The 25,836-nt window shown below is 42.2% G+C and overlaps 1 protein-coding gene across 1 annotated transcript in view; it reads left to right on the forward strand.

Moving 5' to 3' along the window:
* The window catches only part of Acaa2 (acetyl-CoA acyltransferase 2), a 36,048-nt gene that overhangs the window by 5,774 nt on the left and 4,438 nt on the right, over positions 1–25,836 (forward strand). The window contains exons 2-8 of the mRNA XM_051201261.1: positions 7,447–7,613; positions 13,000–13,128; positions 13,926–14,042; positions 15,934–16,081; positions 18,459–18,634; positions 19,167–19,296; positions 25,153–25,223. Of these exons, the coding sequence (XP_051057218.1) occupies positions 7,447–7,613; positions 13,000–13,128; positions 13,926–14,042; positions 15,934–16,081; positions 18,459–18,634; positions 19,167–19,296; positions 25,153–25,223 (938 nt within the window). The remainder of the gene's footprint in view (positions 1–7,446; positions 7,614–12,999; positions 13,129–13,925; positions 14,043–15,933; positions 16,082–18,458; positions 18,635–19,166; positions 19,297–25,152; positions 25,224–25,836) is intronic.

The following is a 25,836-nucleotide window of genomic DNA, read 5'->3' on the forward strand; positions in this document are numbered from 1 at the left end:
AGTTTCCCGAGTTCTTTGTGTATTTTGGAGATCAGCCCTTTGTCGGATAGAGGATTGGTGAAAATCTTTTCCCAGTCTGTGGGCTGCCGTTTGGTCTTGTTGACTGTGTCCTTTACCTTACAGAAGCTTCTAAGTTTGAAGAGGTCCCATTTATTAATTGTTTCTTTCAGTGTCTGTGCCCCTGGAGTTATGTTCAAGAAGCGGTCTCCTATAACAATTTGTTCAAGGGTACCTCCTACTTTCTCTTCTAAGAGGTTCAATGTGGCTGGATTGAAGTTGAGGTCTTTGATCCATTTGGACTTGAGTTTTGTGGATGGCGACAGACATGGGTCTATCTGCAGTCTTCTACACACCCTCATCCAATTATGCCAGCAACATTTGTTGAAGATGCTTTCCTCGCCCCATTGTATAATTTTTGCTGTTTTGTTGAAAATCAGGTGTTCATAGGTGCATGAATTAATATCAGGATTTTCAATTCGATTCCATTGGTCTACTTGTCTATTTTTATGCCAATACCAGGCTGTTTTCAGAACTATAGCTCTGTAGTAGAGGTTAAAGTCAGGAATGGTGATGCCTCCTGAAGTTCTTTTATTGTATAGGGTTGTTTTGGCTATCCTGGGTCTTTTGTTTTTCCATATACAGTTGATTATTATCCTTTCAAGGTTGGTGAAGAATTGTGGTGGGATTTTAATGGGGATTGCATTGAATCTGTAGATTGCTTTTGGTAAGATTGCCATTTTTACTATGTTAATCCTACCTAACCAAGAGCATGGGAGATCTTTCCATTTTCTGGTATCTTCTTTAATTTCTTTCTTTAGAGTCACAAAGTTCTCATTATATAGGTCTTTTACTTGTTTGGTAAGCGTTACACCAAGATACTTTATGTTGCTTGTGGCTATTGTAAGGGTGATGTTTCTCTGATTTCTTTCTCTGCCTCTTCGTCGTCTGAAAAAAATAGGGCAACTGATTTTTTGAGTTTATCTTGTATCCTGCTAGTTTGCTGAAGGTGTTTATCAGCTGTAGGAGTTCCCTGGTAGAGTTTATTGAGTCGCTTATGTAAACTATCATATCATCTGCAAATAGAGACAGTTTGACTTCTTCCTTTCCAATTTGGATCCCCTTGATCTCCTTTTGTTGTCTTATAGCATTAGCTAGAACTTCTAGTATGATATTGAAGAGATATGGAGAGAGAGGACAGCCTTGTCTTGTTCCTGATTTTAGAGAAATTGGCTTAAGTTTCTCTCGATTCAGTTTGATGTTGGCAGTTGGTTTGCTGTAAATTGCTCTTATTATATTTAGGTATGTTCCTGTTATCCCTGACCTCTCCAATACCTTTATCATGAAAGGGTGTTGGATTTTGTCAAAGGCTTTTTCCGCATCTAGGGAGATAATCCTATGGTTTTTCTTTTTCTGTTTGTTTATATGGTGGATCACGTTGATAGATTTTCGTATGTTAAACCATCCCTGCATTCCAGGTATGAAGCCTACTTGGTCATGGTGGATGATTTCTCTGATGTATTCTTGAATTCGGTTTGCCAGTGTTTTATTAAGTATTTTTGCATCGATGTTCATCAGGGATATTGGTCTGTAGTTTTCTTTCTTAGTTTTGTCTTTGTGAGGTTTGGGTACCAAAGTTATTGTGGCCTCATAAAAAGAGTTTGGCAATGAACCTTCTGTTTCTATCTTGTGGAACAGTTTGAGGAGTAGTGGTATTAGTTCTTCCTTGAATGTCTGGTAGAATTCTGCACTGAATCCATCTGGCCCTGGACTTTTTTTGGTTGGAAGGCTTTTGATGACTGCTTCTATTTCATTGAGGGTTATAGGTCTATTTAAGTTGTTTGTCTGTTCTTGATTTAATTTGTTAAGTGATACTTATCCAGAAACTTGTCCATTTCCTTTGACTTTTCAATTTTTGTGGAATACAGATTTTCAAAGTATGACCTGAAAATTGTCTGGATTTCCTCTGTGTCTGTTGTTATATTCCCCATTTCGTTTCTGATTTTGTTAATTTGCATGTTCTGTCTCTGCTTTTTCGTTAATTTGGATAAAGGTTTGTCTATCTTGTTGATTTTTTCAAAAAACCAACTCTTTGTTTCATTGATTTTTTTTGTATTGTTTTCCTGGTTTCTATTTTGTTGATTTCAGCCCTCAAGTTGATTATTTCCTGGCATCTACTCCTGCGGGGTGAATTCGCTTCTCTCTGTTCTAAGGTTTTCAGTTGGGCTGTTAATTCTCTTATGTGACTATCCTCTGTTTTCTTCATATGGGCACTTAGTGCAATGAACTTCCCTCGTAGCACTGCTTTCAAGGTGTCCCATAAGTTCGGTTATGTTGTATCCTCATTCTCGTTGAATATTAGAAAGTCTTTAATTTCTTTCTTTATTTCTTCTTTGACCCAGGAGTGGTGCAATTGCACATTGTTCAGTTTCCATGAGTTTGCAGGTTTTCTGCTATTTGTGTTGTTGCTGAATTCCAGTTTTAAAGCATGGTGGTTCGATAAGATACAGGGGACTATTCCTATTCTCTTGTATCTGTTGAGGTTTGTTATGTCTCCTAGTATGTGGTCGATTTTAGAGAAGGTTCCATGTGGAGCAGAGAAGAAGGTATATTCTTTTGTCTTTGGATGGAATGTTCTATAGATGTCTGTTAACCCCAATTGAGACATAACTTCTGTTAATTCTTTTGTTTCTTTGTTGAGTTTCTGATTTGTGGTCCTGTCTAGTGTTGAGAGTGGTGTATTGAAGTCTCCCACTATAAGTGTGTGAGGTTTTATATGAGCTTTGAGTTTTAGTAGTGTTTCTTTTACGAATGTGGGTGACTTTATATTAGGGGCATAGATGTTCAGAATTGAGACTTGTGTTGATGGATTTCTCCTGAGATGAATATGAAATGACCGTCTTCATCACTTTTGACTAATTTTGGTTTGAAGTCTAACTTGTTAGATATTAGGATAGCTACGCCTGCTTGCTTCTTATTTCCATTTGATTGGAAAATCTTTTCCCAACCCTTTACCCTGAGGTAATGTCTATCTTTGAAGCTAAGATGTGTTTCTTGTATGCAGCAGAAGGATGGATTCTGTCTTTGTATCCATTCTGTTAGCCTGTGTCTTTTTATAGGTGAGTTAAGACCATTAATGTTGAGGGTGAGTAAGGACCATTGATTGTTGATGCTTGTTTGATATAGGTTTGTTGTTGGCAGTGGTATTGTGAATATATTTGTTCTGCTTCACCCTTGGTTTCTGGTGTAGTTGGATTATCTGTTGCCTACGTTTTTGTGGGCGTAGTTACCTTCCTTGGGTTGGAATTTTCCTTCCAATACTTTCTGTAGGGCTGGATTTGTAGATACATATTGGGAAAATCTGTTTTTGTCATTAAATGCCTTGTTCTCTCCATCTATATTGATTGAGAGTTTTGCTGGATATAGTAGCCTAGGCTGGCATCCGTGTTCTCTTAATATTTTTAGAACATCTATCCAGGATCTTCTGGCCTTGAGGGTTTCCATGGAGAAGTCAGGTGTAATTTTGATAGGTCTGCCTTTATATGTTACCTGTCCTTTTTCCTTCACTGCTCTTAATATTCTTTCTTTATTCTGTATGGTAGGTGTTTTGATTATTATATGTCGAGGGGTCTTTTTTCTTTGGTCCAGCCTATTTGGGGTTCGGTATGCTTCTTGTACTTTCATGGGCACATCCTTCTTCAGATTTGGAAAGTTTTCTTCGATGATTTTGTTGAATATGTTTTTGGCACCTTTGAGCTGGGCTTCCTCACCTTCGTCTATGCCTATTATTCTTAGGTTTGGCCTTTTCATGGTGTCCCACATTTCCTGGATGTTTTGTGTTAAGGATTTGTTGGATTTATGGTTTTCTTGGTCGATGAATCTATTTCTTCTAGTTTATCTTCTGCGCCTGAGATTCTCTCTTCCATCTCTTGTATTCTATTGGTTATGCTTGTGTCCGTAGTTGTCGATTTTTTGCCCAGCTTTTCAATTTCCAGCATTCCTTCCGTTTGTGTTGTCTTTATTTTCTCAATTTCAGTTTTCAAGTCTTGAACCGTTTCCTTCACCTGGTTAATTGTTTTTTCTTGGCTTTCTGTACTTTCCTTAAGGAATTTGTTCATTTCTTCCACTTTTTTGTTTGTTTTTTCCTCCATTTCTTTAAGGGATTTTCTCACATCTTCTTTGAGGGCCTCTATCATTTTTGTGATGGTAATTTTTAAGTTGTACCCTTCTGCTTCCTCTGCTTTGTTGTTGTGTTCCATTCTAGTTGGTGTAGATTCCCTAGATTCTGGTGGTGTCATGTTTGTCTTTCTGTTGTTAGGTGTTCTCTTGTATTGCCTTCTTCAGATAGTTTCTTCCAGTAGGTGTTGGTGGTGTCTCTTCCCTCTCTCTATGGTACTTCCCTGATGGGCTTATGTGGGTCTGAGATTCAATATCTGTAGCTCTGTGTGGTCCAAGCTCTCTAGGAGGTTTCTCCGCAGACAGGGATCCAGGGATGGGGTCAAGGATGAGGATCCAGAAGAAGATGCCAGCAGGTACTCACAGTGGTCCTCTGGCCAATAGCTCTGGCCAATAGCTCTGGCCAATAGCTGGCGGAAGAGGATGAGGGCTGAGCTGGAACTTGAGAAGGTTTTGCAGGGTAGTGGGATCTCACTGGAAACTGGTGCTTTCCAGCTGAGACCTGGTTCTTTGGCAGAGGCCAGGATTTGGGGGTCAAGGATCTTGCCTGCAGGAACTCCGAGTGGACCTAAGCTATGTTTTTTTATGAAATGGGTAAACTGTCTTCCAAAGTGTATTATCTTGTCTTCCACGGACAGTAAATGGCTTTCTGTTGCCACACAGCCTCTCTAGTATTTGATGGTGTCAGTATTTGGGTTTTAGCCATGGGAACCATTGTGTGGTTGTAACACAGTTTTAATTTACATGAATAACCTTTCTTGTTGAGCATCTTTGCATATGCTTGTTTGCCATCTGTGTGTTTTCTTTGATGAACTGTTTGGTCAGAGCCTTTGCCCATTCTTCAAAATTTATTTTCATTACTTCTTTAAGATTTTCTTACAATTGTGTTTAGATAATTTTCACCCCCAGTCTTCCCTCAAGCTCCTCCCAGATTCACACCCCACTTCCTATCCCCTCCTAACTTCATGTCTTTTTTTTTTTTTTCCCCCTACTGTTTGAATAACTTCAGAGTCTGAACTGTGCTGCCAATAAATTACTCATGGGTATGGGGCCATGTACTGAAGTGTGATCAATCTACTAATAGCTGCACTTTGATGGCCTGGATGAGAACTGTGTGTCCCCCATAGTTTCACAGATTTGAACACTTGGTCTCCAGTCTGGGAGATTGTGGGAGGTGTAGCCTTGCTGGAGGAAGTGCATGACTCAGAAGCAGGCACTGAGAGTTCACAGTAGTGTTTCTCAACCTTCCTAATGCTGGCACCCTTTAATACAATTCCTCATGCTGTGGTGACCCCTGCCCATAACATTATTTAATTGCTACTTCATAACTGTAATTTTGCTACTGTTATAAATCATTAAATGTCTGATATGCAGGATCTCTGATGTACAACCAACTCCCCAAAGGGCCACGATCCAGATTGACAACCACCAGTTTATAGCCTTGTCCCTGGTGTAGTTCACTCTCTCTGCTTCCTGCCATGCCTGCTACTTCCTGCCATGAGTCTCCACCATGGTGGGCTTTTGTCTTTCTAGAACCTTAAACCAAAATAAACTCCTTGGTCATGGTGTTTTTATCACAGAACCAGAAAAGTAATACACACCCTTAAAGAGAACTGGTTCCTCCTACCTTAGAAGCCAGCAGCTGTCAGAAGGTTCTCAGAGGAGGGATCTCCTGAGCTCCTCCATCATGCTGATTGCCTGGTTCCTTCCTGTGGAAGGCAGTCTCAACTGCTGTGAGTTCACCAGGACAGTGGTCCTATCATGTCCAGAAGACATTGTCTCTGATCCTCCCGGACCCCTGGTTCTTAGAGCCTTTCAGCCTCCTCCTCTTCCACAATGGTCCCTGAGCCTGGGGGAAGGACAGTAGGGACTTTTGTGGCTGAGTGTGCCAGTGATACTTCACCTTTCTGCATTAAATGCCATCTACCACACAAGGAAACTCCTCTGAAGATCTGAATGCTGCACTAACTTGTTGATGTATAGAGACAGGAATTTAGAAGGCAGCTTATGCTATGTCCATTTAGCAAACAGTAGGCCCACTCCTGGAGACTGTGAGCTCTCCAACCATTGGTTCTTGTCCAAATTTATAGTACCATGCTTGAGTTTCCTCCTAAGGAGAAGGCCTTAAATTCAACCAGAAAGCAGTTAGTCACCCTACAAAATGCTTGTCACTGTTGTACCTGTGGGTATATCTTACCATATGGGTGCCAGAAATAAACTTGTATAGTCAGCCTTGGAAGCAAGCACCATCATCTCACTGTACAACCCTAGTGCTTGCCACTCACTGTAGCTTTGGAATTGTATAATCATAAGGTTTTGGCAATGGTGGAAAGGAATGATTATTTAAGTGCATAAGAACACATACTTATTTATTGTACTGAGGATTGAACACAGGGCCTCACACATGCTAGGCAAGTACTCTACCACTGAGCTGTAAACCCAGCCCCAGCAAGGATGCGTTCTGTTTACCTGGGAAAAGAATCACTAAGTCTGGAGAGTTCCTTAGATTAGTCAACTGCAGGTGAATTTTGTGTGTAAATGGTAGCCAAATCTGCCCATTTTATTGCTCAGTAACTCAGTAAAAGATAACAATAGCAAAACACACACACACACACACACACAGAGAGAGAGAGAGAGTTAGTTCAGGGCTTTGGAAATTTGTCATTCAAGTCATCCTGTGACTCCAGAAGCAGTAGCACATGTAAGTCATTCAGTGCTCCATATGTTCTAGAAATCGTGTTATCTGTCTCTCTTAGGGAGAGACATGGATAGAAGTGGGTTTGGTTTATCCAAATCAGCTTAGATGGAGAACAGTCATAAACTGTTACTGTGTGTCTGTGGGCATGCTGCTTTACATGGGGGAGTATACTTTCTTATTGAAAGTTAGAAAGAGCCTCTTGACAGGAATATTCTAGATGGAGTTCTTAGGAAGTAGGTAGTTAACCTCCCACAACTTTTGGCCACCTAGTGTGCCCTCTAAATTGGAGATTCTTTGGTTCAGCACAGAGAAAAGGCATTTCAGTTTTCAAATGTTTACAATGTTGTAAACAGAGTAAGAATGTCTAAGGGGAATTTATTTACAATGTAGTTCTTGGACCCTGCACTGGATACTCTGTTTCTGTTTGTGTGGTTGGTTCTCTGAATTATTGGATGACAAAGATCTTCAGTTACCTAATTGTCCTTTACCATGAAATTTCATGGAAAGGTAACTTGAACATGTTAGGGATGCTGACTAACCTGTGACTGCTTGTACATCTCTCCTCTATGCGTTAGGTGTGTTTATTGTGGCTGCTAAGCGAACACCCTTTGGAGCTTATGGAGGTCTTCTCAAGGACTTCTCTGCTACTGACTTGACTGAATTTGCTGCCAAGGCTGCCCTGGCTGCTGGCAAAGTCCCACCAGAAACCATTGACAGTGTCATCGTGGGCAATGTCATGCAGGTTAGTGGGGATGGGTAGATATTCATGTCTGTTTCTATCTTTGGTCATTTTCTGGGAATAATTCCTTTACTGTGTCAGCATGATGACACAATAATAGTTATCAGTGTTTGACATTTGTAACCTTGCTCACCCTCTGACTGTAAGAGCAATAGCAGATATAACACACCACATGTCCCATCTGAGTTGGAACACATTTCAATGCTGCTTTTTGTCCTTTATGTATGTATGCTTCCCTATTTGTGTATATGTACACTACATGTGTATCTTGTGGCCATGGGGATCGGGAGAGGGCATCAGATCCCTTGGAACTAGAGTTAATGACAGTTGTGAGATACCCTGCATGTCTGGAAACAGGCCGGGATCTGAGAGACCAATCCTAATAGCTGAGCCTCTCTCCAGCCCTGGCTCAGTATTTCTTTGAAAGCAGTCACTAGGTTTAGGAGAAGTAAGTTCACTTTCTCCATGTACTGCTAAAGGAAATACACCTGTCATTTTCCCATCACTAAGTCAAAAATGCCTGGGATGTCAACTTGGAGGAGAAAAGGACTGCTTTGATTCATGTTTTCAGAGGTTTCTGTTCATAGTCATTTGCCTCTCTAGTTTTCAGCCAGGGCCACAAAACTCAAGAGAGGAGTGTGTGCTGGAGAAGCAAAGAGAGAGGGATAGAGGGTCAGGGCTCTAATCTGCTCTAGGAGGGCATTCCCCCAATGACTGATTCCCTCTCACTGGCCCTCCCTCCTAAAGGAGCCACCACCCATGAGTGCCATCTGCTGGGCCTTTCACAGACACCTCTTGGGGGATATTCTAGATCCTATTTACAGCATGAATGAGTAGGTCCAAGCAATGTAATGCACCTGGCATAATCTCTTACACCTTCTAGGAAATGGTCAGGATTTCTTGTGGAAATGAGCAGCCTCCTTACCCTCTATCTTGGCATGCATCATCTACAAAGTAGATCATCCATATGAAGATGACTGAAAGTTATGTGCACCTTTAAAGTATACAGCCATTTACTGGTTGCCTAGTGTCCTAGTTAGGGTTCTGTTGCTGTGAAGAGACACCATAACCATGGCAACTCTTATAAAGAAAAACATTTAATTGGGGCCAAGTTACATTTCAGAGGGACTAGTCCATTGTTGTTATGACGGAAAGCATTGTAGCATGCAGGCAGACATAGTGCTGGAGAGTTATCTAAGAGTTCTACATCTGGATCAGCAGGCAGCAGGAAGAGAGAGTGGCAGGGGCCTGGCTGTATATTTCTAAGATGCTCTAGCCGTTGTGACAAATACCTGATCAACTTAAAGTGGAAGGATTTTTCTTTCTTTTTGTTTTTTTGAGACAGGATCTCTTTAATATAGCCCTGGTTGTCCTGGAACTCACTGTGTAGAACAGCCTGTCCTCAGGCTCACAGAGATCCACCTCCTCTGCTTGGATTAGAAGTATGCACCATTACGGCTGACTGGAAGGATGTCTTTTGGATCATACTTTCAAAGGCCATGGCCCATACTGAGCTGACTCCATTGCTTTCTGCTTTCAAGACTATGGCTGAAGGAAGTGGTAAAGGAAAGTTGGTCATCTCATGGAAGCCAGGAAGTAAAAAGAGGAAGAGGAAGTGGAAAAGTAACCCACTTCCTCCAGCCAGACCCTACCTACCAAAGTTTCCACTCCCCCCTGTCCACCCACAATAAGCTTTGGCATACAAGCTTTGTGTGCACACAGAGGCATTTAATGTGCAAACCATATCAGATGCCAATGATGTGAGCTCTACCAAATCAGAACAATGGTGGAGACAGAGGTGCAAGGCCTTGGATTTAAACTCTTCTCTGTCCATCCATCATTGTACATCTTCAGAGGCAGAAAAGTCAATGCCATTTTATATTTCAATTTTGCCTATTGAGACTAATCTATTTTAATAATTAATCCTTAATATTAGTTCCCCTTCCTTCTTTTTTTGGCAGGGGGTTGTTGCTACTGATCAAAGAGAATATTAGGATAGAAATAAAGTTGAAATAAACTACATTTGGTTTGAGGTTTTTCTAGAATTTACTTCAGGAAGATATTTTCCTTCTAAAATCCAACTGTTGTTCCCCAGTGTTGGTGGAATCTCTCGTGTTCCTAGGAAGTTACAATAAGTAGTGTCAGCTTCACTGATAAATAATATCAGTTCATTAATAGTGTCAGTGATAAATAGTATCAGTTAATTGATAAATACTATCATTGTGTTTGAGCTTCTGTTCCTAAAGTCAGCATTTTCCCTCCCTGGCACTAGGGTAGAAACTCCGGACTCACATGTGCTAAGTGAGTGCTCTACTACTGAGACATTTTTTCACAAGATCTCACTAATTACACACTTACTGTGTAGCTCAGCCTGGTCTTGAACTTGCACTCCCTCTACCTCAGCCTCCTGAGTTAGATTATAGGCTTATACCACCAGGCCCACGTCTCTCTTTTATTGCTCTATCACTCAATTTGACAAGGCAGCCTAGCACAATCATGCGTTGAATACCAACTTCCAAACATCTACTTCTGTGTTCGCCCTCTTACACCAAGCTTTTCCAACAGTCCTAGTGTCTCAGTATTCAAACTGACGTCAAAGCCATTCTGTAAGGGCTCTTGGAGAAAATCTAACAAAAAGGAAAGTGATTGTCAAAAACAGCAGCCTAAGTTGATGTCTGGTGTCTGTGCATCATGCAGGAGGGCTACACTAGAACACACAGAGGCAGGACTGTATTAGCACATTTATAAAGAATTAGTCTTTGTTCAGTTGACCTAACTGTTCAATCAAAATGACTGCCCCCACCTCACAAAAGGCATGCAAAATGCATGCACTTGCAGATGACTCTTCCCACATGAAGAACACAGGGGTGGCGGCATCAGAGCCCAGTGCTGCCTGGAAATCTTAGAGTCCATGCTCCAATCCAGGCCTCCTGACCTCCTACCCAGTATTCTTTCTATCAACCTCAAATTACTGCATGTATTTTTCTTCTTTAAAAAAAAATCCTCTCCAAGGAGCAGATACAGGGTGCAGTGTGAGGGGGGGGGGCAGGGGGCATGTAGGAGGAGGAGAGGAGGGAAGGAGAACTGGAATTGGAATATAAAAATAAATTAATAAGTTTTTTAAAATCCTATTTTAGGAGCTGGGGAGATTGCTCGGTGGGTAAAGTGCCTGCCAGAGTTTTGATCCCCAGTACCTATGGAAGTGGTAGGTGAGGCAGAAATGGGATACCCTGAGCAAACTGGCTACCTAGGCTAGACATATCAGCAAGCTCTATATTTAAGAAAAAAAAAAAATACCATCTCAGTAGACAAGGTGAACATTGATTGTGGAAGATACATACCCAAGGTCAAGTCTGGTCTCTACGTGAGTACACATGTACACACACACACACACACACACACACACACACACACACACACCCAAGGTCAAGTCTGGTCTCTACGTGAGTACACATGTACACACACACACACACACACACACACACACACACACACACACACCCAAGGTCAAGTCTGGTCTCTACGTGAGTACACATGTACACACACACACACACACACACACACTTGCAAACATACATGCACACACCTGCACATATACCACACATATATACATATTCAAATCAACTATTTTACCAATAGGTAAATGCACACAATAAAATATTTTAAGAGAAATAACTACAAACAGACCCAGGGGAAAGAATATCAGTTGGTTAAACTACATTCAGTGGCATTGATTTGTAAAGTAAGTTCATTTCCCCTAAATGATGAAATAGTCAGCATATTGGCTGATGCTATATTATGATTTCCTTCCCCTTCCACCCTACATTCTAAACCACTAACACATGAGTGTTGCAGGAGATTTGATCACACTGTCACTGTGAACCTCTAGCTTGTGTTATTTACTGGGAAAACTTGTTTCTAGTTGTGGTGTGACTCAGCACCAGCACACACTTTTAATCTAAGACCTGTCTGCTTGAGTACTGTAAACACCATGGGTCAAGAGGCAGAGGAAACACCAGTTGACAGGAAGTTAATATAGGATTTTTTAAGGAAAAACCATAGAAATAGAGTCAAGGGAATGGATAGAGCAATTCACCGGAAGTAGAAGGGAAAGACATTCATTTTGGGGGGGTTCTGGGGTGATGGTAGAGAAGGAAGGTCAACTGGGTGCTTTCTCTGCCTCTCTGAGCAAGCAGGCTTTGACCCCAGCATCTGGCTCCACAGACTTTATTTAAAAAACAAACAAACAAACAAAAAACCAAACAATTGAGATTTTGTTAACAACAATGCTTAAGTGTGCAATATTTGTTGAATTTAATTTGAAAATTAAAAAATTGAAGAACAGTATAGTGAACATCCTAAAAACTCTACTCTTATGGACCAGTTCTTTATGGTTTTTACATTTATTTAATCTTTTCCTATAATAAAAAGCAATCAAATACTCATCTTATTCATCTATCTCTACCCTAAATTGCACTTCTCAACTGATTTCACAGTAGAGTTATTTAGATGCATTGAATAGTAACTGCTGGGCCACCCTCCAGCTGTAGCTTGAGTTCTAATTGGTTTTACTAATAAAAACCCAGAGTCAGATATTAGGGGGGAAAGCTGACAGATCAGAGAAGCAGAACAGCAAGACCCTAGAGTTATTAGCACCACAAGATCCTCAGACTGAAAAAGGGTGAGCTCCTCTCTCTACCTCTCTATTGCTGGGATTAAAGACATGAGCCTCCTAAGTACTGGGATCAAAGGCATGACGTCCCAAGTGCTGGGATAAAAGGTGTGTGTCACAACTACCTGGCTTCGGGTTAACTAGTGGCTAGCTCTGCACTCTGATCTCCAGGCAAGCTTTATTTGTTAAAGTACAAACAAATTATCACCTCATCCAGCCTTTCCAATCAGGAGCTTAAATACAGTAATGCTAGCAAAGGTTCTGAATCTTACTAGCATATAGCTAAGGTTGAAAAGCATATTCTCTGATATAACCTCTGTGGTTTATAATTGTTAGAAATTGTTATGAATTTCCATCTTACATTGGAGGACTTAATATGTGAATTTCCTAAGTAGAAGAAAAACTTAGTACGTTTAAAATTCAGTTGTCTAAAAAAACAAATTAATAATGAATGGTTGCAGAATATTACATTACAGATGTTTCTGATGGCTGTGAACTGTATGCTTAAGAATGAACAAGATAATGCATTTTACCACAATAAAACAATAGAAAACACTATTGACTGAGTTATAGTATTTATTAAAATCATGTATATAGTCTCTGCATATATTTTTTCTCCCTGGATCCATAGTTTATAGATGACCAGCATTTCATATCTTTTTTTCTTTTATTATTGTTACTGCCTTTCCTATAAAGTGACTTATTTTTCTTGTTCAGAGTTCTTCAGATGCGGCGTACCTGGCAAGGCATGTGGGCTTGCGAGTGGGAGTCCCAAAAGAGATTGGAGCCCTCACCCTCAATAGGCTCTGTGGCTCTGGTTTCCAATCCATCCTGAGTGGATGTCAGGTATGGGCTGCCCTTTCTTCCTCTATAAACACAGTGACAGTTACTTGAATAACTGCTCCCCCTCAATAGGGCATTGTAGCTTTTGATTTCTCACTGCTCCAGGTAACTGACATAGTCATAGTTTGATGGGTAAGTTATCTTCACATTGGTCTCTATGACAACACACTTTAAATCCTGGTCCCTACTCCTCCAGCGTTAACTTTAAGCACAATGCCATCCTCTTAGAGGCATGTTGCTTACATCTTTTCAGAGAGATGGAAACTGGAAGAATGAAATGGACCCCTTTATGAACCCTCTACTTTACCAGTTCCATTAATAAGACCTTTTTTTCTTTTCAATTTGTATGACTTTTAAATAGATGTGTCCTTTATTATCTGTTATATATCTAAGCTGGAGATAAGTATCCCTGTGGGTTTCCCAGATTAATAATGAAATAAGAATTACTGTTCTTAGAACAGGGTGTGTCTTGCATCTTTATAATCTCAGAGTTTAGGAGGCTGAGTCGAAGGCTTGCCACCCCTCCCAGGCCAGGGTGAGCTACAGAATGAGACTCTGTCTCTAAAAACAGACTAGTCTAGGGTATATTACTCTGGCACATACTATTGAGGTCTGTTCACTTCCCCCTAGATGTGGGGAATAGCTTTTCACCGACTTGAAACATTTCTTTTCAGGTCACTGCAAAGGAAGACACAATATTTGTTTGAATCACCACTAATTTATAGAATTCTTTATTTCTCAGTTTGTACTCTGGATAGCATAGAAGGACTTTTGTTGTTGGTGGTTTTTTTTTAAAACAGGAAATCTGTGTCAAAGATGCCGAAGTTGTCCTGTGTGGAGGAACAGAGAGCATGAGCCAGGCCCCCTACTGTGTCAGAAATGTGCGATTTGGAACCAAATTTGGATTAGATCTCAAGGTTTGCATTAAATGTTTTTAATGACTTCTTCTACTAGTTATATAAGTAATGTTAATAGCCTTCTTAAGGGAGAAAAAAAAAACTAATTTTGAACCCAATTTTGTTCATGGAATACTGCCAAGATTTGTATGATTTAAATTTTACAGGCTACTTCAAAACTTGTTCGAATCTACATGGGGTTATAATTCTCATATGGAAGAAATCGTAGGGAAAGGTGGGGCAGGGAAGAGAGAAGTAGATTAATAAGTAATCTGGGGAACTAGATTGTTGTCATGGTTATGGGAGTTGTGGAGCAATGTCCATTGAATAGGTGTCTTCATCACAAAAAGTGCTGTGTCTGAATACATCTATTGATCCAGACTGTCTAGGAAAAACCTGATCCTTCACCTCTGACAGCTATCCCATAATAGCATCTGGGATAAAGAATGATAGTTCATTGCCCTGCTCTTAAGGTAGCATTCTCTATCTCTTAGCACTTTCCAGGGGCTGGTGAGACAGCTTAGTGATAAGGGTGCCTGCTTTGCAAGCATGAGGACCTGAGGGCAAGTCCCCAGCACCCACGTAAAAAGCTGGACATGGCTGCAAGTATCTTTAACCCTGGTATCGGGAAATGGAGATGTTGTGCCTACCAGGAATCCTCTCAACCTCCAAGGAAGTGACTCCTGACTGCAAAAACCAAAGATTTTTTATTGCTAAGAACCAAACAAGCTAGGACCTCACTCTATCCAAAGAGTAAGGTTCCTGCTTAGAATTGCAAAGCATTAGGGGGAAGGGGAAAGGGAGGCTTGAGACCGCAAGTCTCAACTCACAAGGTTTCCAAGGTTACAGAGATTTTACCGAATACATTTCTTCACAAGGTTGGCAGGCTCAGTGGCCTTGTTCTCAAGATAAAGGGGCAAGGAGGATGCTGGTGGTGGGCTCTGCTTTCTTCTTTATCTCCTGAGAGCAGTGGGCTCTGTACTCTGCAGTCAGGGAGTTATCTTCTGGAAGAAATTCTTGTCCTCTCTAGTTTTCCCTTCTTGCCATAAGCCCTAATTTTATGCCTTTTAGTTATTAATTTTTCCATCACAGAGAAAGGCAGATCCCAGGAATACTCTGGCAAGCCAGTGTCTCTAAAAGAGAGGGCCTGCACTTCAGTGGGAGAACCTGTCTTAAAGGCATAAAATAATGAGCAGTAAAGAAGCCACCTGAAGGCCTCTCTGTACGTGCACACACACCCTCACATTCACGCATACACAACACACACACATATACACACACTAAATAATATAAATAAATAAGAAATGGCCTTTTGGGACCTAAGGAATGAGACTTAAAAAACATGAGCATTTCAGACACAGGATGTACATAAAATCTCTGCAGAGACAGCTGAACACAGGGATTGTGGGCAGCAAGTGGAATGTCCTTCTCAGATCTCTCTGATGAGATCTTTTCTGTTCCTCAGCAACTCCATGCCTGGTTCTTCTTAGTCTAGTAATAACAAACAGAGCCAGCTGCATCTGTCACCAAAGGCCTGGGATGGAAAAGCTACACACATGTGCTCTTCCCTCCAGAACATGTGACAGCTTACTTAAAGGGGCTGCAGAAAAACCCTATATAAGCCAAGTGTTGGGTTTCTCACCAAAGGATACACTTGGGATTGTGGGGTAAACTCCTGTTGTACATTTAGAGTTGTATATATAGAGTGGCATAAAATGAACATTTGGAAGACATTGGATATTCTTTTTTAAATACTAGACTTTCTTAATGTTTCAAATGTGAATAGGAATAATAAATGCAATTTATATATGTGTGTGTGTGTCTATATCTATATGTAGATATAGACATAGATATCTGCCATGTTCCTTCCAAAGATGGCAGTTAACACAGCACTGCCTCACTGTCTTTATAGCTGGAAGATACTTTGTGGGCAGGATTAACGGATCAGCATGTTAAGCTCGCCATGGGAATGACTGCAGAGAACCTTGCTGCAAAACACAACATAAGCAGAGAAGACTGTGACAGATATGCACTGCAGTCCCAGCAGAGGTGGAAAGCCGGTTGGTATAGAGATGAGAGTGTAGGGGAGGTTTTATCCTGAAGGTTGTAGTGACCGTACAGTGATGTATTTTTAAAACTCGTACCTTTGGAAATCACATATTTTTGTTGTTTCTTTTGGTTTTGGATGATCAGGTAATTGAAAGTTTCACATGGAATTTCTCTTGTATAATAAGGTAATGCTACTTTTAAAAGCAGTATTGAGGGCTGAAGAGATGGGTTAGTAGTTAAGAGCACTAGCTGCTCTTGCAGAGAACTCGTGTTCGGTTCCCAGCACCCACATAGCAGCTCACAATTGAATGTAGCTACAGTTCCAGAGGATCCAGTATCTTCTCCTGGCCTCTGTGGGCACTCCATACATGGGGCACACATCCATCCATACAGGCAGAACACATTCACATAAAGTAAATTTTTAAAGCCTTTTTTAAGTGGTATCTGGGGGTGCTGAAGAGATAGCTTGGTTATTAAGATATGTTCACTGCACTTGTAGAAGACCCAGAGTCAGCTCCCAGCACTCACGTTACTTGGCTCACAACTGCACACAACTCAGGTTTCTATGGACCTGATGCCCTTTGGCCTCCATGGGTACCTCTGATACATATAATCTCACCCAGGCACACATATACTCAGATAAGTAATAAATTAATAACTAAAGCTAATAAGAGGGAAAGTGGGATGTCACTTGGCCTAATCTGAAAATGGGGATTTTGTCCTGAACTGGTCTGGTTTTCCACAGAACACACTGAGGTATGTGGTTGTTTCCACCAGAAGGAACTACTTACTATAGCAGTGGGGGCATGGTTTTGTTTTGGGGTTTTTGTTTGTTTCATTTTGTTTACCAACTATAAAATGATATCAAGAATAAAGTAGCCAGGCATGGAGGTATGCACCTTAAATTCCAGTTCTCTGTGAGTTCCAGGCTAACCTGATTTTTATAGCAATTTCCAGGCAATCCACCTATAAAATAGAGATGATAAATCTAACCTTCCTGTTTCTCAGGCAGATAAGGGGAGGAGTTTTGTTTGTTTGTGTTTTCCAACTGAAATATGATATCAGAGTTCAGATGAAGGGCTGTCAAGAGACTCCATGGGTGGGAGTGTTGATACACAAGCATGATAACCTGAATTTGAAAACTCAGCTCTCACATAAAGCTGAACACGGCCATACTCCAGCATCGGAAGCAGAGACATGGATGCTAGGAGCTAACTGGCTGGCCAGGCTAGCAAAAACAGTGGGCTTCATGTTCAGGGACACTCTCTCTAAAGGGAACAAGGCAGAGAGTGAGAGCAGGGTACCAGGATACCTCAGGTCTCTGTGCAAACATGTGTTGTGTACACAGGGATATATCACACACACACACACACACACACACACACACACACACACACATTAAAATGGGTTTTTTTTCCTGACCAACTCTATTGCTGAAGTGATAGATGACTCCAGTCCATTCTAATCCATGGAGATTCAAAATAATACATTGTTTTACATATAATAGCATCAGTTACAGCTGTTACAATCTCTTCAGGTTATCATTGTCTCAGCCATCAGTTTCTTGGTGGCATAGGCAACTTGGTAAAGTTTACTTTTTTTCACCCAAAATGTTGGATGTATTTTTTTAAAAATTTTTATATTATTTGTGAATAAGTATGAGTGTTCTGCATTTATACCTGCATGCCAGAAGAAGGCATCAAATCTTACTATAAATGTTGCTGGAAATTGAACTTAGGACCTCTGTAAGAGCAGGCGGTGATGTTAACCACTGAGCCATCTCTCCAGCCCAAGTTAGATGTACTTAGTACTATTGGGTCTGTATCTAACACAGCTATCAGTTTAGCATCTCATAATAGAAAAAACATTTAATTAAAAAAAAAAAAAGAGTAGGAGCTCAGGATATGTCTGTAAAGTACTTGCAAGCATGAGGACCTGAGTTCAAATCCCAAGAACCCACATAAGTTGGGCATGGTAACACCATCTGTGGTCCTCATGTTCCCAGTGAAAAATGGAAGGCAGAGAGAGGAGAATCCCCAAAAGCTCATGTACTAGCTGGTCTGGTGTACACCAAGGAGCAACAACAGTAACACAAAGAGACTGTTCCTCCAGCATTGTGGGAGGTGTGGTCCAGCACCCAAGGCTGTTCCTTGACCTACACACACACACACACACACACACACACACACACACACACACCATGCACACCCCTACACTACACACCCTGAACGATAATTTCAAAAAGGTGCAGACTTACTGTGTATACTCCTGAGGGTATATTAAATCCCATTGAGCAAGTGGAGCAGGCGTTAAGTTGACAGATGTGGTTCCCCTGGCTTCTCCTCCTTTTGGAGTTTTCACTCTGATGATAGTCTTTTGCTCTTTCAGCTAACGATGCTGGCTACTTTAATGAGGAAATGGTACCCATTGAGGTGAAGACAAGGAAAGGAAAGCAGATGATGCAAGTGGATGAGCATGCTCGGCCACAAACAACCCTGGAACAATTGCAAAAGCTCCCTCCAGTGTTCAAGAAAGAAGGCACTGTCACTGCAGGGAATGCCTCGGTGTGTCACAGCATTGACTTATGTTCTTGCCAAGTGATTCTCAAGTGTCTCTTCTAGATATGTCTAGAAACTTTCTAACCCTTAGTTGTTTAACTTAGACTGGTATGTTCATATTTTGTTAATTTGAGTTTTCATGGTCTAACACAAAACCTGAAGCCAGGGACATATATAATCTGATTTCTTCGTCTTTTTAGTATGTTAAAAGGAGATCCACCTGGTTTATGATGGTACCTCATACCTTTTCTCTTTCACATAATAATTTATCAGATTTCTTTTTATATCTACACATATCTGATGTTAAGATATTTTTTTTTTTTTGCATTCCTTCCTGTTGCCCTTTGGTCAAGTTTTACTCCTCCCTTAAAGGCTCTCTGAAGTCCCACAGGGTCCTAAGTACTTCCCACTGGCATCCCACACATTGTCAGTGCTTCCTAGCCCTAATTCTACTCTGTGGTCTATAACACCATTAGCTGGAGCATTAAGTCACTTCTTTTACTGGTTTTGTTTTTAACCTGTTGCTTTTGTTTTTAAGGGGGTCTCTGATGGTGCTGGAGCTGTAATCATAGCTAGTGAAGATGCTGTCAAAAAACATAATTTCACACCACTGGCCAGAGTTGTGAGCTACTTTGTGTCTGGATGCGATCCCAGTATCATGGGTATTGGTGAGTTTATCATGAAAACTGTTCTTTTCTCTTACCAGAGTTAGGTTTGTTTGGGCTTTCAGAATCTTGGAAAGGCAACCAAATCAAGATTCCTGGTGAAATCACTTAGGTCATCTTTATGGAAACTGTGGAAACTGTCCTACATATAGCAGGGCAACCAAGACCATGCAATCCCTCTGTGGGCAGCATTCCTGGCATGCTGTCTGTCCGGGGTATTTAAAAGTCATCCCACAGAGAAGCTAGAGGGAGTGCCATGAAATGCATACTGCTTTTGCAGATCCAAATTCAGTTTACAGCATCCACATCAGGTGGCTCACAGCTGCCTGAAATTCCAGCTCCAGAGGTATCTGATTGTCCTGGCCTCCATGGGCGTTCTACACACATGCGCGTGCACAGACACACACACACACACACACACACACACACACACACACACAAATACAGAAAGAGAGAGTACACTTAACTTAAAATTATAGGAATACATTTTAAAAATCAACATAGAAAATAATAGAGGGGCCTGGAGTTGTAGCTTAGTGGCAGAGCCCTTTCATAGCAGGTGTAAGACTTTGGGTTTGGTCCCCAGCACCATGGGAAAGGAAGGAAACAGAATTACTCAGTTACATCACGATGTAGAGAAGCCTGCTCAGGGAGCCAGTACCACAGCTCCACAGTCACTAGTGGGTCTCACTCAGTCTTCTCTTACAACTTACAATGAGTGTAGTTCCACACCAGAAAAAAGCACACTTCTCTTTCTGGAAGTCACCATTAGGCTGGCAATGTCCCCTGGCTCTGCCCAGGCTTCTCAGCAAATCGAACTATTTAGGCAGGTGTCAGGTGACAGGCACTAATGGGGGAGAGGAGATGTGAAATTGTTGATATTTTTCAGGCCCAGTCTAATTTTATTAATTAGAAATGGGACAGAGGATATATGAGCACTCAGGAAGCAGAGGCAGGAGGATTGCAAGTTCCAGTCTGGCCAGTGTTATATAGCAAGACCCATCTCAAAAAAAAAAAAGAAAAAAAGAAAAGAAAAAAAGGGAGAGAAAGGAAAGAAGAGAAGAGAAAAACAAAAACTGCTTTTTACTAAGTACACTAGACACAGAGGCAAATTTTTAAAATTAGTTCATTCTGTGTATGTGTGTACACAGGCACATGTATACACACAAATCATTGCCTGTATGTCAAGGTCAGAGGACAACTTTCAAAAGTCGTCTCTCTTTATGTATTCCGCTTTTATGTTTTCTGGAGATCTAACACAAGCCATCAGCCTTGGTGGCAAGCACTGTCATCCACCGAGCCATCTCACTGGCCCCAGTGAGGAGAGGTTTAGTCTTTCTTATCCGGCACCTTTAAGGAAACAAGAGGCCAATTAGGTGCTCACTGCAGAGACTGGTGCTCTGCATCCCACCCTCCATCCTCTCCTAAGGAAAAGGCTTCTGTACAGTGTAGACTTCAGATTCTTAGCAGACCAGAGTTTTCTGTGAGATTGGGCCTTTTGACTGCTTAGTTTGGTTTTTAAGATGGCTGTGAAGACAGGAGGATGGTAATGTTGTTGCCATGTCAGAGCTGCAGGTCCCCGTAGGTGACACTGTGACTGCTGCCTGGGATTGAGTCAGCTCCCAGCTATCCTGGCAGCCTAAGCCTTCAGACAAGGCTTCCCTCCATGAAGAATTACTAGGAAACGAGCCTGGCATGCTCATACCTTTTCACCTTCCATAAAAATGTCAGCAACTGCAGAAAATTTGACACTACTAAAGTCAGGATTTTTTTTTTTTTATGTTATGGACTTAAAAGCTACAATGATTTAAAAAAAAAAAAAAGTTTCTACTTTGGAAATAGAAGGAAACCCTGAGAAATGAAATCTCTAGAGTGAAATGGCTTTCATCTTATCACACCATCCGAACTGGTTCCTACCCCAATTGGTCCTCTGGGGGGTTTTGTTTCAATAGGTCTATAACCTGAGGTGGGCGTTTCTGCTTTTGATTTCTGAGCCCTTGAGTACTTTGATGAGCTATCAAATTTCTGTGGTTTCAACCAGTAGTTCTTTTATAGTTGTTTTCCAGTTGAACTCATTTAATGGGGGTTGGTGGATTAGCAGTAACTGGTGAGCAAAGGTAAAGCTTCAAATGCTAGGCCTGGATGCTTGAGTGGAACTTTCCATGCCAAGGACCCCTCAGTGTCTGGTGCCTGTGTCACTTGCAAGCTTGTCTGTCCCATCAGGTGGGATTAAACATGGTAACTCAATGACCTGCTGGGTGTGATAAGCAAGAACAGGTAGTGTTTCTAGTAGGGCTGGCTTGGCAGTCTGTGCAAACAGTAGTTCCTCAGTTCTGCAGGCTCCTAACATGTAGCCATTCACATCTCTGCAGAATAGCTGTCACCAGGGAAAAGGAAGACCCAGGACTTGGCAGGACTAGTAGCTTCGCAAGGGAGCACAAAACTGTATGAATACACTGCTGTGGATCATGTGTGGGGTACAGTGGTGGGGTGTGGACTGTGTGTGGGGTGCAGTGGTGGGGTGTGGACTGTGGGGTGCAGTGGTGGGGTGTGGACTGTGTGTGGGGTGCAGTGGTGGGGTGTGGACTGTGTGTGGGGTGCAGTGGTGGGGTGTGGACTGTGTGTGGGGTGCAGTGGTGGGGTGTGGACTGTGTGGGGTACAGTGGTGGGGTGTGGACTGTGTGTGGGGTGCAGTGGTGGGGTGTGGACTGTGTGTGGGGTGCAGTGGTGGGGTGTGGACTGTGTGTGGGATACAGTGGTGGGGTGTGGACTGTGTGTGGGGTGCAGTGGTGGGGTGTAGACTGTGTGTGGGGTAAGTGGTGGGGTGTGGACTGTGTGTGGGGGTGCAGTGGTGGGGTGTGGACTGTGTGGGGTACAGTGGTGGGGTGTGGACTGTGTGTGGGGTGCAGTGGTGGGGTGTGGACTGTGTGTGGGGTACAGTGGTGGGGTGTGGACTGTGTGTGGGGTGCAGTGGTGGGGTGTGGACTGTGTGTGGGGTGCAGTGGTGGGGTGTGGACTGTGTGTGGGGTAAGTGGTGGGGTGTGGACTGTGTGTGGGGTGCAGTGGTGGGGTGTGGACTGTGTGGGGTAAGTGGTGGGGTGTGGACTGTGTGTGGGGTACAGTGGTGGGGTGTGGACTGTGGGGTGCAGTGGTGGGGTGTGGACTGTGTGGGGTAAGTGGTGGGGTGTGGACTGTGTGTGGGGTAAGTGGTGGGGTGTGGACTGTGGGGTAAGTGGTGGGGTGTGGACTGTGGGGTAAGTGGTGGGGTGTGGACTGTGTGGGGTGCAGTGGTGGGGTGTGGACTGTGTGTGTAGTGTGGAAGCTCATTTAGCTGAATGGAGCAACTTTAGCTTTAACTTTATTTGACGTCATTTTTATAAATGGTTTCAGTGTTTAAGAAGGTCAGGGGGCTGGAGAGATGGCTCAGAGCTTAAGACAACTGACTGTTCTTCCAAAGGAGCTGGGTTTAATTCCCAGCACCCACATGGTAGCTCACAATCATCTGTAACTCCAGTTCCAGGGCATCTGGTGCCCTCTTCTGGCCTCTTGGCATCAGGCACACACATGATGCACAGACATACATGCAGGCAAAACAACCATATATGTAAACTAAAAAAGAAGACAAAGGTCAGAGGATGGAGAGATGGGTCAGTGGTTAAGGGCATGTACTGGTCTTACAGTACCCAAGATCAGTTTCCACATCCACATCAGGGACTCATAGCTGTCTGTCAGTCCAGCTCTGTGAAGATCCCATGCCTCCGGCCTCTGAGTGCTGCATTTGTGTGCATAAACACACACTCAGACACTCACATATACATATAATTTAAAAAATTTAAGAAGACAAAAGTTACCCCATTCAAAGATGTTCTTAAAAGATTTATTTGTTATTTTTATTTTATGTGTATGGATATTTTGCCTGCATGTATGTCTCTCGTCTGTGGAGGTCAGAAGAGGGTGTTAGATCCCCTGGAGTTGGAGTTATGAGCAGTTGTGAGCCAACATATGTGTGTTGGGACCTGAACAGGGCTCCTCTGCAGGAGCAATAAATGCTTAACCACTGAACCATCACTCCAGCCCCTCAGAGAATGATTTAATTAACTCTAAAACCCTCAAAGAGTCTCGAGTCCCACATCTTTCAATGGTAAGAACTAGAAATAAGGTCTTTTTTGTGTAAGGATGTAAGCCTTCCTGGGTCTCAGTAAATAAACATGAGTGCCTGGGGAGAGTACTTTCCCCAGAGGGGTCTGGCCTAGAGGATGAGCAGACTCTGAGTTAGCCTGAGCAGACTAAGACTGTTCTTGCAGACAGGGAAGTGGCTAGTGTCTCAGCACCATCAGGTGTCCATCCATTTTACCATCATGAGCTAATGATCTCGGTATTTCTGTATAGTAGTAGAAAGCTGACTGGCAATGCCCTAACTATGCTGGGTACCTGTTTATTATACCTATGTTAGTTACCGTTCCTACCCATTCTCTATTGAGTCCCATTCCCCCTCTGAAACCACCTGAGCCACTGTCTGCTTCAGCACCCTTGTCTTACAGAACCCACCAGGTCGGCCCATCAAGCTCTGTCTACAGTACTTTCCCAGCCCAGACTTCCAAATCTTTCCACATCCCCACCCCCACCAAAAAAAAAAAAAAAAAAAAAAAAAAAAAAACAAAAAAAACAAAAACAACAAAACCATAGTTCCAAAGACCTGGGAAGCACATGGCCGGGTTTACCAGACCCAACCAACATCTGTATTATTAGTTGCTTATCCTGTAGCTACAACAGAATACCTAACCATATGAAAACTTATGGAAGAAGCCTTTATTTTTGGCTATCAGTTCAAGTCCATAGTGGCTGCGGGAACTTTAGGCAGCTGGTCACATGATGTCTGCAGTCAGGAAACAGAGAGATGAATGGTAATGGTTTGCTCACTTCCTCTTTCTTAATCCAAGGTACCTGTCCACCAGTCTGTTAAATAGTGTCACCAACCATTAAGGTGTGTCTTCCTACCTCAGTTAACCTGATCTAAATAACCTTTCACAGGTGTGCCTAGAGGCTAACCTTATCTAGTTGACCCCTCAGAGGTGTGTTTCCTGGATGATTCTAGATCCTGTCAAGTTGACAGTCACTATTAACCATAAAACCAGTCATCCATTTTCTAAAGAATCTGGAGTTAGCTTCTAGTAAATCAGTAGCTATTCAGAACTGCATTTTAAACTGAATCATGTTACTGAATGGTCACATTTGACAAGCAAACTGGTCCAAAGAGCCTTTTAACTGGGTAAAATCTGTATGGGATGTTTAGCCATGTAACTTCACAGCAGAATTTTTCTGATGAATCATTCACACACTTTCTTCCTTAAAGGATAAGTAGAAAAGGAAATTGTCCCTTGGCAGACATCTGCCTTATGGAGATGCCACTGTGTTCCTGCCTTTCATCCATGTGGGCTGAAGGTTTGAAGTGAATGAATGGGTATGGTTTCCACCTTGGAACACTTGGTCTGCCTGGTCATTTGAGATCAGTATAATCTATAATGGACCATAAGTCCTGCATGTGGCCCCTGGCTGCTCAGAGTCCTAAAGCCAGGACTGTCTCCTGTGGGTCTCTCACCCACAGTTGACTGCAGTCAGCTTTTCACCTTTGTCCCGTCTTATGTGATCATCTCCTTGTATATGATAGAAGTAGGAGTTTTGTTGTGTGAGGTAAGTTCTAACTGTATAAACAAGGTGATCTGGAACTCATGGTCCATCCACTCCAGCCTCCTGAGGGTTGGGGTTACAGGTATGCACCACACGCCTGGCTTAAAGAAGTCTGGCATGTGAATAGCAAGGGAACATATACTTCCATCTAACTCCGTTATCCTTACATAGGCCCAGTCCCTGCTATCAATGGAGCTTTGAAGAAAGCTGGACTGAGTCTTAAGGACATGGATTTGATAGATGTAAGTGTTTTCTTTTCGCAATAGGAATAAGCCATCTACTTTTACAGCATAAATGGTTTAGCTTGGTATCCTGTAGCTCTTCCTTCAGTACTGTTAACTTTCCCACGTGTTCTCCACCCACATACGTATTGACTGTTCATGCTTTGTGTTGGTATGTTCCCCACAGTGTTAAAGTGTTGTACTTATTTTTGTGTGTGTGATTTGTGTCTATCTGTATATGCACATATATGCGCATATGTGTGTTCACCTATATAAACATAGATTGTATTGTTGTTTCCGTTCATTTCCTTCTACCTTAGTTTTTGAGACAAATCTGCAGTCAGCAAGCCTGAGGGAACCCTCCCATCTCCACCACCCCAGTGGGATTACACAAATGTGCTACCACGCCCAGCTCTTTCATGTAGGCGGTGCAGGGCTAACTTAGGTTTTTATGCTTGCATAATATATACTTTATCCACTGGGCCATCTCCCCAGCCCCACTTCACCTACTTCTGAGTGACTCAAGCACTCTGATCTCTCTTAATCCTGGAAACTTCTTAGAACTTCTTAGGACACTATTGCAGCTTAGACCTTAGTATACCTGTGATGCTGTGTCATAGAGGGTGGGAAATAA

Source organism: Phodopus roborovskii, unplaced genomic scaffold, assembly GCF_943737965.1.
Source record: "Phodopus roborovskii unplaced genomic scaffold, PHOROB, whole genome shotgun sequence".
NCBI lineage: Eukaryota > Metazoa > Chordata > Mammalia > Rodentia > Cricetidae > Phodopus > Phodopus roborovskii.